Raw genomic sequence first — 17,829 nt, forward strand, 5'->3', positions numbered from 1 at the left:
TACACAAGATGAGATACCATGCCTGCTGTAGTGCTAGCAAAAAGCCAAGAAGTCTGACTTACTTTAATATTTTCAATAAATACCAGCCATCCCCAAACAAAGTGAGTATTTGAATCAAGTGAGAGAACTTGATTCAATCACTTAAACACAGTTACTGGATGAACAAATGAAGGGGAGAATAGTGTCTGATAAGTGACTGGCCATTTTCAAAGTGGGTTCTCCTACATTACCTCATTTTATAAAAAAGTAAATTTGATCTTTGTGAATGTTAGAGTGAAGCAGGTCATAATTTCTTCCAACAAGCCAAGGACGTTATACTTAGAAGCATGCAAATTGTGAACCAGGCAAAATATTCTCTTTTGCTTCTTTCTATGTTTCACCAGCCATCAAGGATTCATGGGGAAGTTCTCTAAGGGACAGAACTTTAAAATGGATTTAAAAAAAAGTTGTTTCAATGTATCAGTGTGCTTTCTCACTCTCTCTCTCTTTCTCTCTTTTGGGCTCAGTTTCTTTCTCTGGTACCTTCCTTTGAATGGGGAACTCTTACTTGCATTTGGATAGATTATTATTTAGCTTGCAAAGCATATCATTTTCCCCCTCATTGCAGTCTCGTAGTTGCCAGACTTCATTAAGACAAATGGAATTACTCATCTGTTTCCCCCCCCGCTATGGCTCTGGGGCCAATAAAATACTGTTAAGCAGGAGAGGGTAAGGCTGGCGAACACTTTTAAATGTCACTGAGTATTTTCAGCAAGGAGCCGGCCTGCAGCTGTACTGATTGATGGATATGCTCTCGATCCTAATGGCCGTGAGTGATTTACATAATACCAGTTTGCATTAGAACCATGGTTGTTCAAAACTTGCATTTTGCAATAGTTATAACTAGTAGTGGACACTTCCTAAACTTATCTAAAATACACTGAAATGTGAAAATCAGAACAAAGCAAGACAAAACCGTGAGATTAACAAGTAGCCAAGGATGGCACCCAAGAAAGAAAAAGAAACAAGAGTATAGCCAACTTTTTTTTTTTAATTAGAGTATATTATACTTCCAAACTGGATACACTAGAAATTGGCAATGCAACATAAGATGCAAAGGAATATACCAGTTACTGTCAAAATGACCCTGTACAGCCTTGTAATGCAAAAAGCTTTATACAATACAAATTTTCAGTAATGTACATAAACCTTGACAGTATGATCATCTGAACGTAATATGAGGAGTTAAAAAAAGGAGAGAAGAAAGTGCTGAGAACTCTAACTGCATTACTACATGGAAAAATAAGCTAGCTTTCATTGAAGAATGCATAGTGAAAACAGAATTGAAGTTAGTTGGCAGGTGACTATCTCAAAGACATTAGTGTTCTACACGGAAAGGATATCTATGGAATACATCCTTCCCTGAGTATCAAACTGCAAACCAAATTCAGGGGTACATATTACTTCGGTGGAGTCTGAAAAATGCTGTAGATTTTTCTTTATTAATAACAATAATAATAATATAAAAAGTCAAACAAACTCCAAACACACCTTTTCTCACTCAGAAAACTTTTATAATTTACCAGAAAGATTGATGACTCTTTCCAAAGTGCTAAAAAAGTTGCCCAATTACATTAAGCATGACTAAGTCATTCAAATACAAGTTCAGTGGCAAGCATCTGAGCGGCAATTGTCTCCTTCCAACACCCTTCTTGATCTTGAAAGTTTCACCCTAGGACCTCGTATTGCACAAGTGGCATGCTGTAAAATCCGCAGTTTTAATTGTCAGGGCCACCCTTCAGGTTTTTAACCTGCTGGCGCTCCCGTGGGATTCGCCCTCCTGCCAGCCTCTGTGGGATCACCATGGTCCTCTTTCCTGTCATCACTGAACTTGTAATTGTGAAAGTACATGATTAGCCAGGTGGCACATTCTCCATTATATGGGGAAAAGGACGTGACTTTAAAAAAACCAATCCACCCATAAGCCCAGTATTCTTGGAGTGTATCGTCCATAACTGTCTATAGTGTCTTTTACTGAGACATTGATATGGCGACGTTGAATGACGTTTCAAACGTGGCCAAGAACAGATGTCTCTGCTGGAAGATGACCCAGGGTGCGGGAGCTTCCTGCCCTAGCTGGCTCAGCCTCCCTGCCCCTGGAGACATCTCCTTAGTGTAAACAGGTCTGCCAGGGCTGGATGACTGGCAAGGGAAGTGTAGCACACCTGCTAGGTCTGGGGGAGGAAGGGTGGGTATAAGGGAGGACCATGGTGTGGACAGAAGACTTCTGGACTCCTTCCTGTAGAACGGCTCAAGGGGAGCTTTCAGTGAAGCAAACTGACTAGAGGAAGAAAATTAGGGATGCTTTTATTTTCCCCCGGTGGAATAGATGAAAAAAAAATCCCAACCCTAGGATAACACATGATGGAAAAACAGCAACGCAGTAAGAAAGCATTCCTCCTGTACACCAGTTCTTCAATAGATAAATAATATATAAACTTTTATATTCCAAACTTCTCATTATTATACAAAGCACATTTCTTCCTGCTCTTCAGCCTGTTTCATACTGGAAATTCTGTTGTCTTAAAAAATACAAGCCATTAACATGTTTAGCCAAAGATTCTTTTCCTTTTCTTCTTTTTAAATCACCCATTACTTTTTAAGAATAGCAAAGGGCTGTACAACCAATCCATATATGCTTCTTGCCGCGATAAAGTGCTGCACATAAGTTGCCATTTTAATGACCACAAAATAAGAGCTTTAAATAAGTATAAAGTTAGCTTCCTAGCAGGTTATATCTACCAGGTGTTAACAAAATGGAATACAGAATTATTAATAACGTGGAGAATACCGCTATAGCCTGACGATCTGCAAACACAATGGAAACATCTCAGGGGCATAAACTGAACGGTAGGACAAAACAGCACCTTTTTGTTGGGTCGTTATATGTCAAAGAGGTTATGACAAAAGTTTCAAACATACAGTCTACTCTTTCCATAAAAAAGGTACATTTTCTTCCTTTTATTTTACTTTTCTTTTTTGCAGATGAGAAACAAAAACTAGTGCAAGACCAAAAGCACTGTGCAAAACTGCCATTTCTTTTTTAGTCTGAGCATTTATACCCAGAATTTATCCAAACCCCTTTTAATCTCCTTGGCTGGATTTATCAACCATAAAAATTTTCACTCATACAATTTTTCTTTTCCTGCAAACAAATGGTAACCACTGACTTAATACATCACATACATATATATATATAATCTGCCCTTAAAAAAATGATGCACTGTGTGTGTGTACCATACACACTGCATACGTATGGACACACACACAAAACACACTTAAGTTTTGTGATGTTGGCTGCAGTGCTGCAAGCTATTTCTCCCAGATGGGGCTCTCAACGGCTCGCATCTTCATAACCAGAGATGCGAGCACAAGGTCTCCAGGACTCTGTCGGAAATCTCAGGCAGCACTGAGATGTCTACCATTCCTTCGTCACCTAAGCACCAGGCCCTACCACTCTGTAGCCACAAAATAGAGAGGGAAAGGTAATGAAGGAGCTCGGGGTGCGACTGTAGTGGATGAACAACCCAGGAGGGCCAAGAACGTTCATCCCTGTGAAAGAAGCCAGTACAAAGAAGGTGCAAATGTTATGGCACACGACACACGGCTGTCTCTTTCCAAATCCACAAACGCCCACACGCCCCATTCACCCAACAGAAAACAAAATGCACCGGTACAGAAGCTTACAAGTGCTGATTGCTATTAAGGACACTCTCTTTAGGGTTTAACGAGACGAATTTCCTTTCAAAGTACGGAGAAGGGCTGAGGGTGGGAGTGTGTGGCTGGGGAGGCATGCCTCTGAAGGTAGACGGATGCAGTAGGTCACCTCTCTGAAGATCGGATAAAGCAGCTTTCAGGTCAATGCAATACGTATACACACAGAGCCAATTCTCTATTCCTCACTAAAGATATACAGTACACGTGGTCAGACCCGGGCGGGTCTGTAGGTTTTGCAGCAACGTACATCTGCTGGGGTTGTGTTTAAGTTTTGTGAGTTTTGTGTTTTTGTCTCTGTCTCTTGGTTTTTGGTACAGAGCCCGGCTGCCCTCAGACAGTCTCCGCTCTCTCTCTCAGTCCGAGATAGGCGAGGAAGGAGTGTTTGGGGGACGGGATGCTGGGCGGCGCAGTCTGAGGTCGGGGAGGGTGGAATGTGAGATCCAACTGGTTCTTGGGGTATAACATCGTCAAGGGAATGAGATGGGCGAAATCCGAGTTCCGGTACTTGTCAAAGCGCAAAGGGGAGCCATTCAAGGGCAAGGCCTTGAGTGCCAGGTTGGGCTCGGAGCAGCCGCCGCTGCCGCCGCCGCCGCCGCCGCCGCCACCGCCGTGGGCGGCCGACAGGGCCACGGTCTGCAGAGCCTGGGAGGCGGACATGACCGACAGGGGAGACAGGAGGTGGCGGGCGCTCCCGACCACGAGGAGCGGGGCTCCGGGGCCGGCGGCTTCCTTGGGGGCCGGAGCCGGGCCCTTCTTGTCCTCCTCGGGGCTGTCCGCGCTCTGGTGCTTCTTGACGTGGCGGCTGAAGACGAAGGGGTGAGTGGTCTTGAACAGGCACTCTTCGCAGCTGAAGGTCTGGCGCGGGGCGTGCTTCAGCTTCCTGTGAAGGTTGAGATTGTCCTTGCGTTTGCAGCTGTAGCTGCACTGGTCACAGTGGAAGGGCCGCTCCCCGGTGTGCACGCGCACGTGCTCGATGAGCTTGTTGGCGGTCTTGGACAGGTAGCCGCACTGGTCGCACTTGTAGTGGTTGCCGAGGCGATGCTCGCGGGTGTGCGTCTCCAGCTCCAGCTGGTTGGCCTTCACCATCTGGCAGATCCGGCACTTGTACTCCATCTTGTAGTGGGTCTTGAGGTGGCACTCCATGGCGGCGGGGCGGTTGGTGGAATAAATGCAGAATGGGCACCTGTGGGCGGGGGGCGGGGGGGGGGAAAGCAAGGACAGGGGAGGGTCAGCCGCGCGGGCTCGGCGGCCGCCCGGCTGCTCCCCGCCTCACCAGCCTGCCCTCGGCCGCCCTCCCAGCTCCGAGGTCCGGCCTGCTCCCTGCCCAGCCCGGCCCTGCCGCCTCCTGCGGGGGCGACGAGGACCCTCTTCTGGAGCCGTCCGTCGGCCTGCTCGGGGTCTCCTGGCTGCGCCCGCGGACGCCGGCCCCCAGGAAGGGGAGCAGAGCCAGTGCGGGAGGGGGCGCCCGGCTAAGCTGTTCTCCCCTCCGTCCTCCCCGCCCGGCCCCTCGGAGCCCTCCCCGGCCCCCCCCAGTGGCCTCGGCCGAGGGCTAACCCTCACGACCTCCCCTCGAGATGGGAGCAACACAGAGAATCGACTTTTCATGCACCACACCAAGCACACGCAGAAAGGCTAAGAGTTTTGAAGAACAGCTTATAGGGGGAGAGCTGCCTCCAGCAGACAGAAAGTCGTAGGGGTCAGAATCGTGCTGATTAAAGGGTGGTTAGGACGAGAAGGCCTGGGTGTGTGTCTGTGTGTGGGAGTGTGTGTGTGTAGATGCAGAGACCTGTGCTCCTAAAACCTGCCTCCTACAGCCCTGGGGTCTCCATCAGGGAAGGGAGGGGAGGACCAGGGGCGGGCTCGGCAGAAGGAAGCCCACCCACCGGCCCGGTTAGGAATGGGGGATGGCGGGAGGGAGGCGACTGCTATCTGGAGCTTGAAGACATTATTAATGCATTATTAATGATTAATGTTATTACATCATGGAAATAATCATCATCCAAAGGGATCATAAACCCTCAGCGGGCAGGACCATATCCCCCTTTTCTTCTGCGTTCTCTGCAGTGCTCGGTAGAGTACCCAGCACATGGTGGGCGCTGATTCATTACTGGACGGGTCTCTGCAAGTCATTTAGGCAGAGTCTATCTAGAAGGGACGGTTTCAGTCCCAGCTCTGCCACCTTATCGGGCTGGCTGTGCCCTGGGACAAAGCCTGGGTCTCTCCATCCTAGGCAGTGAGGCTACGCTACCCACAAGCCTCCCGGCTGTCCGGAGGGGCGGGGAAAACAGAGGGCAGGTTTACGGATTCTGCTGAGCTTTGCTCTGTAGAAGCTGCCGGGCTCGAGTCGGTGGCTGATATGCTAGCTGTAGCCTGTGTGTGCTCTCTTTACCAAAAGAATGCAAATGCAGAAGTGGCTGCCTCGGCTCTGGCCTGGCACCTGCAGGGCAGGGCCTGGGAGTGAATTGTCCTCGGAGGGTTTGGAGAGGTTTTCAGCAGAGCCCAACACACCCAGTGCCCGTGCACTGCGCCTCAGCACCAAGCCCGCCGTTAGCCTCGGAACCTCAGCTCACAGAAGAGTGCACACGAGAGAAATATAAAGCCCATTCCCAGGTCAGGTGCACACACAACCCCTACGCCAAGCTGGGCCTTACCTAGAGGAGTCTGAAACTCACCACTGTCCTGAGCTACGGCAAAAGAAAAATAATAGTATAATCTTATTTGATCTGCATTATGAACAGGATATAGAGTACAAGCAGTCCCATCACAGAAAAGCAATTTAGACATCGGCAGTCTGTTTCACGTTAAGGACATTTCTGTGACCCACGGCTCAGTCTTTCCTTCGCTGCTCAGGCAGAGTGCTAAGGGTTTTCCGTGCTCCCGTTACTTATTGTAAAGACACTCTCTCAGGCAAATTAAAGCTCTGATACGGCCAAGGGAAAACAAAACAAAACAAAACAAAGACTCACTGTACAGCCAGAAGGCTTTAGCAAGTTTTTCAAAGTATTCTTCTACTTGGTCATCCTAGAACATAAACTATTACATAGGGGACCATTAGTACTGTATGGGAAGTGTCTATACCCGCAAAAGCATCAGCGTTCACTCTGCATCCTCCCCAGTGGGTCAGAGTCTCGGGACTCCTTAGGTCCCCGAAGAAAGGGGGCCTAACTGGCAAAGCCACAACTGGCAGGGGCCGCGGGTAATGGGTGTGACTGGGCTTCTGGGCAGGGCAATGAGTGCTAGTCTAACCACGGAAATACATGGCTTTTTTTTTTTTTTAAACATGAGTACACAAATATTTAGAAAGGGACAGTGGGAATAAACCAAATCAAATTCCCAAATAAGCTCGTGCTAGGCATTTCCCATTTACTGGTGGTCGGGAATGATAATCGCCCCTCCCCCCATCCCATTTACCCACCCCTCCCCCTCCCACCTAATCATCCCCAAGGGTGAAACAAAATGGGATCCAACAGTAGGTGCTGCTCCTCTGGGCAAGTTCTTGAGGAGGGTCCCCCTGACCCGGCAGGAGCCTGGGGAGTCCACCCTGCAAAGAGCCCCCCGACTCGACTCCCAGGCTCCTTCTGGATCTCTCCACCCCTCACCCATTCAGGACAGTCATGCCACTTCTCTGGCAAGTTGTGAGTTTCAAAGATAAAAATGTTTAAAAACAAAAGGTTTTTTGTTCTTATATTAAGTACAATGTCATTTTTCATTCTTTTAATAACAGGATCATTTCAGCTAAACATGAATAATTATGCTTTGAAAGTGGTATGTCTTTCTGTGCCCAGTGACAGATGCTTTTTTCTCTTTACTAGACCATGAGTGCCTCCTGAACAGGGACTCTGATTTCAGAACCACTGGGAAGATTAAACTCTGGTTGTGCTCGGACGTACATTTCCCGAGGGTGGAAATTATGTTTTATTCCTTGTTTGCCCTTTAGCACCTATTATCAAGCCAGACACACAGTGCATTTGATAATAACGGATGGGTCTCTCTTCAGACCAGAGGGCTTGTTGCAAATATTGGTTAATGATGATGCTCATTGTCTAGGTCTTTGGGGATCTGTGGAGAACATGTGACCGGAAATGTCAGATCTCACGAAGGCTACACCAGGGAGATCCCAATTCCAGCTCCTGGGAAGGCGTAAGGCATATGTGCAGGAAGACACGAGGCACATGATCTTTGCATGAAAAACGGTGCCTCTTGCCTGTTCACACCGGCAAGGATCCGATATTTGGGGGTGTGTGTGTGTATGGGGTAGCTGTAGTGCTTATTTAAAAGACTTGCGGCAAATCATCTAAAAAATAGAGGATGAAGTGCAGTGTCAGTGTAATGATTTACACCTGGGGACACTAACCCCCAAGTCCCTTAAAATCAAGTCTGAGTGAAACTCAAGCAGTGTAGGATGGGTCTATCCTTGCATGCCTGTGCCGAGCTGCTTCAGCAAGTCGTCTTGTGAAATGGATTCTCCTGCTGATATCTGCCAACCTCCTTGGGGGCAGATCTAATTCCTGTCCAGCTAAAGGCAGCAGAGGTGCCTGACTAACGCCCCCCCCATGCCAAGCCCCCCTTCTGCATGACCCCAAAACCTTCAGGGGAGGGGATGGGGTAGGGATGGGGAAAGGGTGTTTAATAAACAACACAGTAAAAGGTTCTGTACTTGCTTTCCTTACTTGAGCCCACCGGTGGGGACAGTGTGGCATTTCTTATGCTCCAGCAGCTGTTCGGGGGTCTTCATGAACTTGTGGCACACGTCACACTCAAACATCCGGGTGATGAGGTGGATCTGCAGATGGCGCTCAAACATGTTCTTCGTCTTGCAGACAAAGTTGCAAAAAACGCATTCGAACCCTGAAAGGACCGAGGCTGGGTGTACGGGTGCATGGGGCAGAGGGACAGGAGGGCAGGAGTAGGACAGAGACCCCCCATCCTCCAGCTGTACCCTTCCAGGCACCGTTCCCTGCATCTCCGGGCTAAAAGGTGTTAAACATACAGCTTCAGAATCAATGTCACACTCCCCATCTTTCCACCCCATATACGGATGCCAATCAAGCCAAAAAGCACACGTAAATTTTAGATGATACGTACTATACTGTTCCCAGGCCTAATATCTGTTTTCCAACATCACTTCTGTCGAGGGCTTATTCTCAAGACTGGGTCATCCCCCCCAGAGTGGGTAGGGTTGAGTAGACCAGCCCACCTCCTCCCTTACCTTTCTCTGGCTTTTCCTCACTATTCAGTGAGGGCTGGCTCCCAGGCATGACAGAGATGACCAGCAGGTTGTTTCCGCTCTTGTTTTTCTGGGAGCTGTCTGAATCGTCTTTGCTGTTGGCTGAATCACTCAGAGCTGAGAGGGAGGATGAAGAGGGGCTGTTTGATTCACTGGGGGTCTTCCTATCTTCCCCTGAAAAATGAAACAAACAAACAAACCCAGGTCTGTTATTTAGGAGATGAAAACCCTAGAATAATAGCAATTATGGGTGGGGGATTTGGGGCCTCATGTCTACATCATCATTCAGGGAGCACAAGCTGAGGTTTCCAGCTCTCCCAGTGCTGGATCCCAGGTCCCAGTCACCTATGGTGATGACACTTGTGGTTCTCGGGCCAAGAGTAGATATTCAATTGGCAAGTGTTTATTGGCGTCTTATAAGAATTAAAATAAAATGACAACAATAGCTAAGATGAATGTGTTACCAAGTTCTAGGAACTTTAGATGCATTAAATGGGTTATCATGCTTTAAATGTGCTATCTCATTTTATCCTCTCAAAAATCCAATGAGGCATGACTATTATCACCCCCATTTTACAGACTAAGGAAGGGAGGCACAGCCAGGTTAACATGGCCTTGGTCACGTGGCTAGGAAGTGGTGGAGCAGAGATTTCACTAACGTCCATACTCTTCATCAGGGCACTGGACTCTCCCTCAAAACCAGGAGTAAATAAGTCAAGAGGCCATTGAAATCTAGTGTCAGGAGACTTCTGCTACCATGCAAGATGGAGTGTCAGAGACGGGATTTACCACTGCTATTTATCAACTGACAAAAAACAGACAAAAGTTATCAAATAATAGTTTTCACAACATTGGACATGAGGCAATAAAGAGGAGTGACCCCTGAGAGAGAGGAAAGAAAACAGGCAGGCTCTAGGTTTAACCTGCTTCCTGCCTTGAGAGATTTTACTTTCCAGACTGCAGTGCAGGGTGGGGGAATGGCCTGGCAGACTCACTGAGTTGACGAGATAGAGCTGAGGGTCTGAGGAGGTTGGACTTTGCAGGACAGAGCACCAGAGAGGAAAGAGCAGCACAGGAGAGGAACCCGGAGACCTGCAGAGGGTCCCTCAAGGACATTCAGCAGAGTAGGGGTCAGAGCATGTGTGTGAGGAAACTACCCAAAGCTAGAGGGAAAAAAGCCATCCGAAAGGCTTAGAGAACAGTGTCTGTTTCCACTGGCCAAATTAGAAAAACTTATAATTCCCAAGGCATTGAGTAGAAAACTGAGGAAGATCTTTGAATAGTGGGTAATGATTAGCCCTCGATGGAGCACTGCTCCAGACCTGCCTAACAAATCATAAAAGCAAGACCCCAAAAAGATCAAAGTTGCCAAGTAATTAACTGAATCCTAAGACAAAGGTCAAGACTATTTATAGGAATATAAAATATACAGCACCCGACAAGGTAACAATCACAATGTCTGACATCCAAACGAAGATTATCAGCATGCCAAGAAACGAGAAAACACAACCCAAAACGAAAAGATTAATCAGCCAATCAAAACTGACCCAGAACTGACAAAGCTGTTAGAATTTGCAGACAAAGACATAAGAGCAGTTATTGGAACTGTATTCCACATGTTTGGAAAGTTGAGTAGAGACATGAAAGATATAAAAAGATCCAATCCAAATTTCTAGAGGTGAAAATTACAATGTGTGAGATGAAAAATGCACTGGATGGGATTACCAGCAATTTAGACATGGCAGAAGAAAAGATTAGTGAGCCTGAAGATATAGCAATAGAAATGATATGAAACGAAACACAGAAGAAAAAGAATCACAAAAATGCAAAGGGCATCAGTGAGCTATGGGACGCCTGCAGGTAGCTTGATATAAGTTCAACTAAAGTCCCTAATGGGGTAGGGAGGGCAGAAAAAATATGTGAAAAGGCCAAAATTTTCCCCAATTTGAGGAAAACCACAAACCCACAGATCCAAGAGACACAATGAACCCCAAAGATAAAGAAATCTATACCAAGGGACATCATAATCAAAATGCTCAAAATAAGTGATAAAAAAAAAATATCCTAAAAGCAGCCAGAGGAGGAAAGCTACATTACGTGCAGAGGAACAAAAATAAGCATGACAGAAGATTTCTCACTGGGAGCAATGCAAGTGAGAAGTAGTGGAGTGACGTCTTTATAAAGTACTGAAAGAAACAACTGTCAACCTGAAACTTTATACGCAGTGAAGATATATTTCAAAAATGAAGGCAAAAGAAAGTCAAAAGAATTCATCACCAGCAGACCCAAATTACAAGAAATGTTAAAAAAGAATTCTTCAGGCAGAAGGAAAGTGACACCAAATATAAAAAAATGGATCTACACAAAAAGAATGAAGAACACTGGAAATGATAACTGCATGGGTAGATAGATGAATTTTTCTTTCTATTTAAAATCTCTTTAAAATATAATAAAAGTAATTTTGTTTAAAAAATAATAACAAAGTATTATAAGGTTTATAATAGGTAAATGTATGACAACAATAACATAAAGGCTGGGAGAGAAGAAGTTATTGTGAGGTTCTTATACTACATATGAAGAGGTATAATATCACTTGAAGGTAAACTGTAACAAATAAAAATGGACATTATAAACCCAAATAACTGGAGAGCTATCCATTGTAAATGTTCAAGAGACTCAGTATTGTTAAGACATCAATTCTCCCCAAGCCAATTTTATCCGATTAAGCCCATAGTTTTAGGCTAGGGTTGAAAATGTAGGGAGTCTGTGCTTCCATTCCCTTCAGATCAACCAATTAAGTAATCTAGTGATCGTAAACTCTAGAAACAAAGTTCCTTTATTAGGAGATTAAAAATATAAATCATATTTTATATATAGGCATAAAAAATCCAGAAGTAAACAAAGCTGTAATGGTGGCTACATCTAGCGTATGAAATGATCAGCCTTATGCTTGTTTTCTTTTATTTGGGTTTTCAACATTTTCTGGAGTGACCATAAATTACTTGTCTAATTTTAAAAAGTTTGTAAAAAGAGGAAGGGAAAATATTTACCGGCTTACAATGTTTTCAAGTCCTGTTCCTGTCAGAGCTGCACTTATGCCCAGAGCACCCAACCCTTACTTCAGTTGACAATTTTAATTTTCCTTTTTGGGCACGCCCCACGGCAATGGCATGCAGGATCCTAGCTCCCCAACCAGGGATTGAACCCGCGCCCCCTGCACTGAAGCTCGGAGTCCCAACCACTGGACTGCCAGGGAAGTCCCAAGTTGACAATTTTTAAGATCTTGTCCCTTAGCAGAAGTGAACTTGGTTCCTGGACAGACAGTAGGTGACCTCACTTACTGACCCACGAGAAGGGATGGAACATGCCTTTAGGATACATTCCTCCCTTGGTACAAGGAAAGCCAGCACCATGATTGCCAGTCTCTTATCTAAATATTGAACCAGTTCAGTCACAGTTTGTAGACAAATAGAATATTTTCAGTGGGGGCCCTGAGTCCCTGACATTGCTTCACCAAATCCATCCTCTAAGACTAGTCTTATTAACAGAATATTATGAGTGATTATTTTAAATGAGTTCTTAGAATTAAAACAGATAATTTTAATTACCATCTTTAAGAATAGCTTCAAGTACCCTCAGGCTTACGGCACTGAGGAGAGCTCCCTAAATTAATAAATGTATAAATATAGAGGTGCCACGGCAAACGCTCTGGGCTACAGCATGGGGAAACAGCCCAGCCCACGCTCTTTATAATCCCTCATCTACACAGCTTCCTCTCCCCTCAGTTCACATCTCCCCTCGCTGTATCTGTAGGGAGTGAGCCAGGGTGCCCTTGTCAACCCAATCCAAGGCTCACTGCAATCCAAGCCATCACTGATTTTCAGCATCGCAAAGATTTTTGGTGAAGGACACCTGTGCACAGGTAAGGCAACCTCAAACACTGGGACAGCCAATTGAAGAGAACGTTAAAACCCTAAATATTTCGTAATTTAAAATGACACAAATTGAGAGATTGAGACCAGAAAAAAGTACCCACCCTCTTGCTGCCTCAATACAAACAACATTACATTTTTGGTGTTCTTTTTTTATTTTTGAAAAAGTAAGCATTTTTATTTTAAAACTGTTGTTGTTAACTGCATAGTGGTTAAGAATAAGCATTTAAGACAAATATCACATGATATCACTTATATGTGGAATCTAAGAAAAAGGGTACAGATGAACTTATTTACAAAACAGAAGTAGAGTCACAGATGTAGAAAACAAACCTATGGTTACCAGGGGATAAGTCGGGGGAGGGATAAATTGGGAGTTTGGGATTGACATATACACACTACTATATATAAAATAGATAACTAATAAAAACCTGCTGTATAGCACAGGGAACTCTACTCAATACTCTGTAATGACCTATATGGGAAAAGAATCTAAAAAAAGAGTGGATATATGTATATGTATAACTGATTCACTTTGCTGTACACCTAAAACTAACACAACATTGTAAATCAACTATACTCTGATAAAAAAATAAATTAAAAAATAAAGAATAAGGACTTAAGATCCAGAATACCTGAGTTTGAATGCCATCTGTTCAACTCAGTAGCTGTATGACCTGGGACAAGGTATGTACTTTGTGCCTCAATTACCTCATCTAAAAAATGGGGATAATAGCAGCACCTGCCTCATATGTTTGTGGTGAGGCTCAAATGGGTTTTTCTATGCAAAGCACTAAGGACAATGCCTGGCTCATGGTAAGCATTATTGAAGAATATATTATTATATTATAAAATATAACATATAATATTTATAAAATATAATAATAATGATAACTAACACTTTGTATTTTCCCATGCTGTTTTATATACCTGGCACACAGTTGGTGCTCAAAACATTTGTGAAAATAATTATGAATTAATACTTTTAAATGATATTATTATATCCATGGGGTAAACTTATCCTACTCTACTTATTTCCTTAAAATTGCATTTGAAGTTAAAATTAATATTCCACTGGCTGGTTTTTTTTTTTTTTTTTCCCCTACAGATAAATTCCCAGAAGCAGGATTACTGGGTCACAGCGCATTACATTTTCAAGGCTCTTGGTATATACTAATTAGTTTTCAAAAGTTCTACCACTTTGCAAGGCCATGGCCACAGGCGGATCAGCAGCTTCTGGTAACAGTGGGTAACATTATAAGATGTGCTCCTAACTTAATAGGTGAAAGATAAGCCACTTTTGAGTTTTAGTTTGACGGCTAGCGAGGTTGAACATTTTTCCTGATGTTAAGTCATTAGTTTTTCTTTGTTTTATTGTGACTTGACTGTTCATGTCCTTTGTGAATCCTTTAATTGGAGACCTAAAGTGTTTCTTACCAGTTTATATGAATTTTCCATGTTGTAAATAGATTAACATTTTGTCATTTTTACAAACACATTTTTTTCAGACTGTGGGTTTTTGTTTTCCTTTTCCTTCTCTTTTGCTTTGCTTTTGCAAACAGGAGAAATTTTCCTGTGTCAAATCTCTTGATTCTTCTCCTTCGTGATTTCTTCTGTCACTTAAGCTTGTACAAATCCTTCTCACTCTGGAAGTTTGAAAAATATTCTATTTTCTTCAAGCCTTTCTAGGGGTGATTTGTAAACAGGGATTGGGTAAGTCATGTGGCATTTATTTTGGTGTCAATGTGACGTGACATACAGATGGTTGTATTTTCCAAATAGCTATTCAAATTCCTCAATGCCATTATTGCAACATTTAAAGACTGCAGCAAAATTTGCATTTAGGAAGCACCAGAGGGAATATTTTATCTTGCTGATGTTCTCTGCAGGGACAAGGAGCCGTGGAGGAAGAGGGTAAGGGAGAGTCACTGAAGAAACACTAAACAGAGGACAGTTCCTCAGATACCCGCTCAGCACTTCATTCACAGGGTGCCTCGGGTAAGAGTAGCCAGTAAGGAAGTATGAAGAAGGATGTGGATTCTAAGAGAGACTGAGTAAAAATCTGCTGTTCATTAAAGCTCGTCCTGTAGATCACAACTTTACTAGGTAACAAGAAAGCACTTCAGATCTCCTACGGTACTGAAATAAAAGATGCCCATTCCTACGACAGGTAAGTCAAATGAGGGAACAAGGCTCACAGAATTAGAGAATCTCAGGCCTGTCTGGCATCTCCTACTCATTAAAAAAACTCAGGAAACAGATGGAGGCCCAGAGAAGTTAAATGAGTTCTTATATTCCCAGAGCTATTTACAGTAACATGGGGTCTAGAGCCAGGATCTAGAATTCAACGTGTGCTCTCCTCCATCCCAAGTAACTTCTTCCACATAGAGTACAGGCAAACCTCGGAGACATTGATGGTCCGGTTCCAGACCACACCAACAGAGCAAATATTGCAATAATACAAGTCACATAATTTTTTTGGTGTCCCAGTGCGTATAAAAGTTATGTTTACAGTATACTGTAGTATATTAAGTGTGCAACAGATCTATGTCTAAAAAAACAATGTACATAACCTTAATTTAAAAAGACTTTATTGCTAAAAAATACTAACCATCATTTGAGCCTTCAGCAAGTCTTGATCTCTTTGCAAGAGTAACATCAAAGATCACTGATCAGAGATCACCATAACAAATATAATAATGATGAAAAAGGTGGAAATATCACAAGAATTGCCAAAATGGGACACAGAGACATGAAGTGTGCAAATGCTGTTGGAAAAACGGCACCATTAGACTTGCTCGACGCAGAGTTACCACAAACCTTCAATTTGTTAAAAAAAAACAACCCAAAAACCTGCAAAGCTAAATAAGGCAAAGTGCAGTAAAACGAGGTATGCCTGTATATACACAAGTTAGTGGACTCTAAGGTCAGGCAAGGGCCACGTTTCAGTAGTTTTCTTACTTGGCGCGCACATGTGTGTGTAGATGTGCTTGCACACTTATATTCATTCACTGGATGAAGGCTTACTCCCCACCTACACCGTGCAGCCACTGCTCCAGGTGCTGGAGACACAGCAGTGCCTTACATAAGCTCCTTATTCTCAGGAATATACATTGTTATCTATATTATATCGCATACATACTGCTTTATATCATAACTTTGCAATTACACAGCTTACTGATTACAGATGTAGGCTGACATATTTTGGGTTAAATTCTAACCTCAAAGCAACAGCTAAATACGAGAAACCCAAACTGTGGGGCCATAAGCTTATAACTGGGGGTCAGCAAACGATAACCCTTGGGCCAAATCTAGCCTTGGGTTTTTGTAAAGCAAGTTTTAGTGGAACACTGCCACGCCCGCTCATTTGCATATCACATATGGCTACCACGCCTGCTCATTTGCATATCACCTACTGCTACTTTCCATCCAATGGCAGAGTTGAATTGCAGTGACAAAATCTGTATGGCCTGAAAAGCCTAAGACAGTTACTATCTGGCCCTTACAAAAACCTTGCTAGCACCCCTGGATTATAAAATAGGATAGAACCTTATTCCTTAATAGCAGCAGCACTAAAGGCTTCTACTGTGTTACAAAAGAAACTTCTTCAATGCATTTCACTCTGGGCTCTCTGTGCTAACAAGCAAGAGTGTTCTTCCCAGCTAGAGCAGGGGTCCCACCATCTCAGAGGGAACAAGATCTTCACCGTGTTCCCTGTGGCAATTAGGAGGTCAGTGACTTTGCGTTGGTTGCTTGTGAATGTGAAGTTTCCAGTGATGACAATTAAGTGGTTCTAAGTCCAACAACTTTCCAGCCATATGGTTTCTATAGTTTTCTTGAGGTGGGGTGGAGAGAGCTGTGGATAGGGGAGGGAGGAGAAAAGTTCTCAACTGGGTTTAGGCATACTTTGGGGTGGAGAGAGTTAGAAGAAAGGAAGTGTAACAGACAAGAGAAAAAAAAAAATCTGAAAGCCAGTGGAAATAGAAGAGAGGCTGGCCTTTCCCTCCACTGGCCACTCCAGAAATGCTGAATTTCATTTGTCTCCATGTGGGTTTCCCAGCTCACCCGCTGCCCACAGTGCTAACATGGTTATGGTGAGACAAGTGACTGTAAAAACGGCACCTCCTCACTCAGCATAATGGTTCTCTGCAGACCTCCGAGTCATAGCTGCTCCACTTACTGACAAAAGCAAGCGTTTATTGCTGCTGGCACCACGGAGCCAAAGCGGCCAGTAAAGCACAGAGAGATACTTCTCGGCCGTGCACATTGTCAGCACAACTGCCAGGGAATTTCCCCTTCCCGAATCCTTCAAGGGCCGAGGATGCAAGGGGCTGATCCACCGCCCAGGGCTGGCAGTCAGCAACGTGAGCTCATGACTTGTAAGCAAAACGCAGGGGGAGCTCCTCTTCACTGTCACTTAATGACGCCACGCTGGTGTCATTTGTAACCATTACTTGGGAGAGGACAATTGTGTGGTGAAGTCCAAATGTTAACATCATGAAATGGATGAAGTTAACCAGTATGGCCGGAGCTTTATAGGAAAGGAAAAGTGCTGGCAAAGTCTTGGCTGCAGGCTAGAGAGCCACTGAGTTGTTTCAGGAGAAGCTGGCTTTCTTTGCCCCTGAACAGAGCCGCCATGCATCATTCTGGAGGGGGTCAGGGCTGCAGTTTCAGGGAAGAGGGGCAGAGCCTGCAGAGCTAGGTGCACAGGGCTCTGGCCCCGCAAAACAGAAAGGGGCAGCCCTCTGCCCAGGGTTGCCTGGGGCTGTCAGAACAGCAGGGTCACAGAGAGTGGCTCTAGCATGAAAGTGTTCTGGTCTGAGTATCTGGAGTCACTTCCTGGTTGTAGACCTTGGAGAGAATACCTGACCTCAAGCCTCAGTCTCTCACCTATATGGTATGCCCACGATGGTA

The 17,829-nt window shown here is 44.5% G+C and overlaps 1 protein-coding gene across 3 annotated transcripts in view; it reads right to left on the reverse strand.

Annotated features, from left to right (window-relative positions):
• Positions 1 to 2,330: 2,330 nt before the first annotated feature.
• The window catches only part of ZNF827 (zinc finger protein 827), a 178,900-nt gene continuing 163,401 nt past the window's right edge, over positions 2,331 to 17,829 (reverse strand). The window contains exons 11-14 of one of the 3 annotated variants that reach the window (XM_029235161.1): positions 8,966 to 9,157; positions 8,427 to 8,604; positions 6,408 to 6,440; positions 4,786 to 4,939 (exon numbers count right to left, since the gene is read on the reverse strand). In XM_029235161.1, coding sequence (XP_029090994.1) covers positions 6,425 to 6,440; positions 8,427 to 8,604; positions 8,966 to 9,157 — 386 coding nt within the window. In that variant the 3' untranslated portion in view covers positions 4,786 to 4,939; positions 6,408 to 6,424. Of the gene's footprint in view, positions 4,940 to 6,407; positions 6,441 to 8,426; positions 8,605 to 8,965; positions 9,158 to 17,829 lie in introns of all 3 variants that reach the window. The other 2 variants (XM_029235162.1, XM_029235163.1) reach the window with 2 other exon arrangements.

The sequence above is a fragment of the Monodon monoceros genome, unplaced genomic scaffold (assembly GCF_005190385.1).
Source record: "Monodon monoceros isolate NGI ecotype Baffin Bay Population unplaced genomic scaffold, NGI_Narwhal_1 Super_Scaffold_20, whole genome shotgun sequence".
Taxonomy (NCBI): domain Eukaryota; kingdom Metazoa; phylum Chordata; class Mammalia; order Artiodactyla; family Monodontidae; genus Monodon; species Monodon monoceros.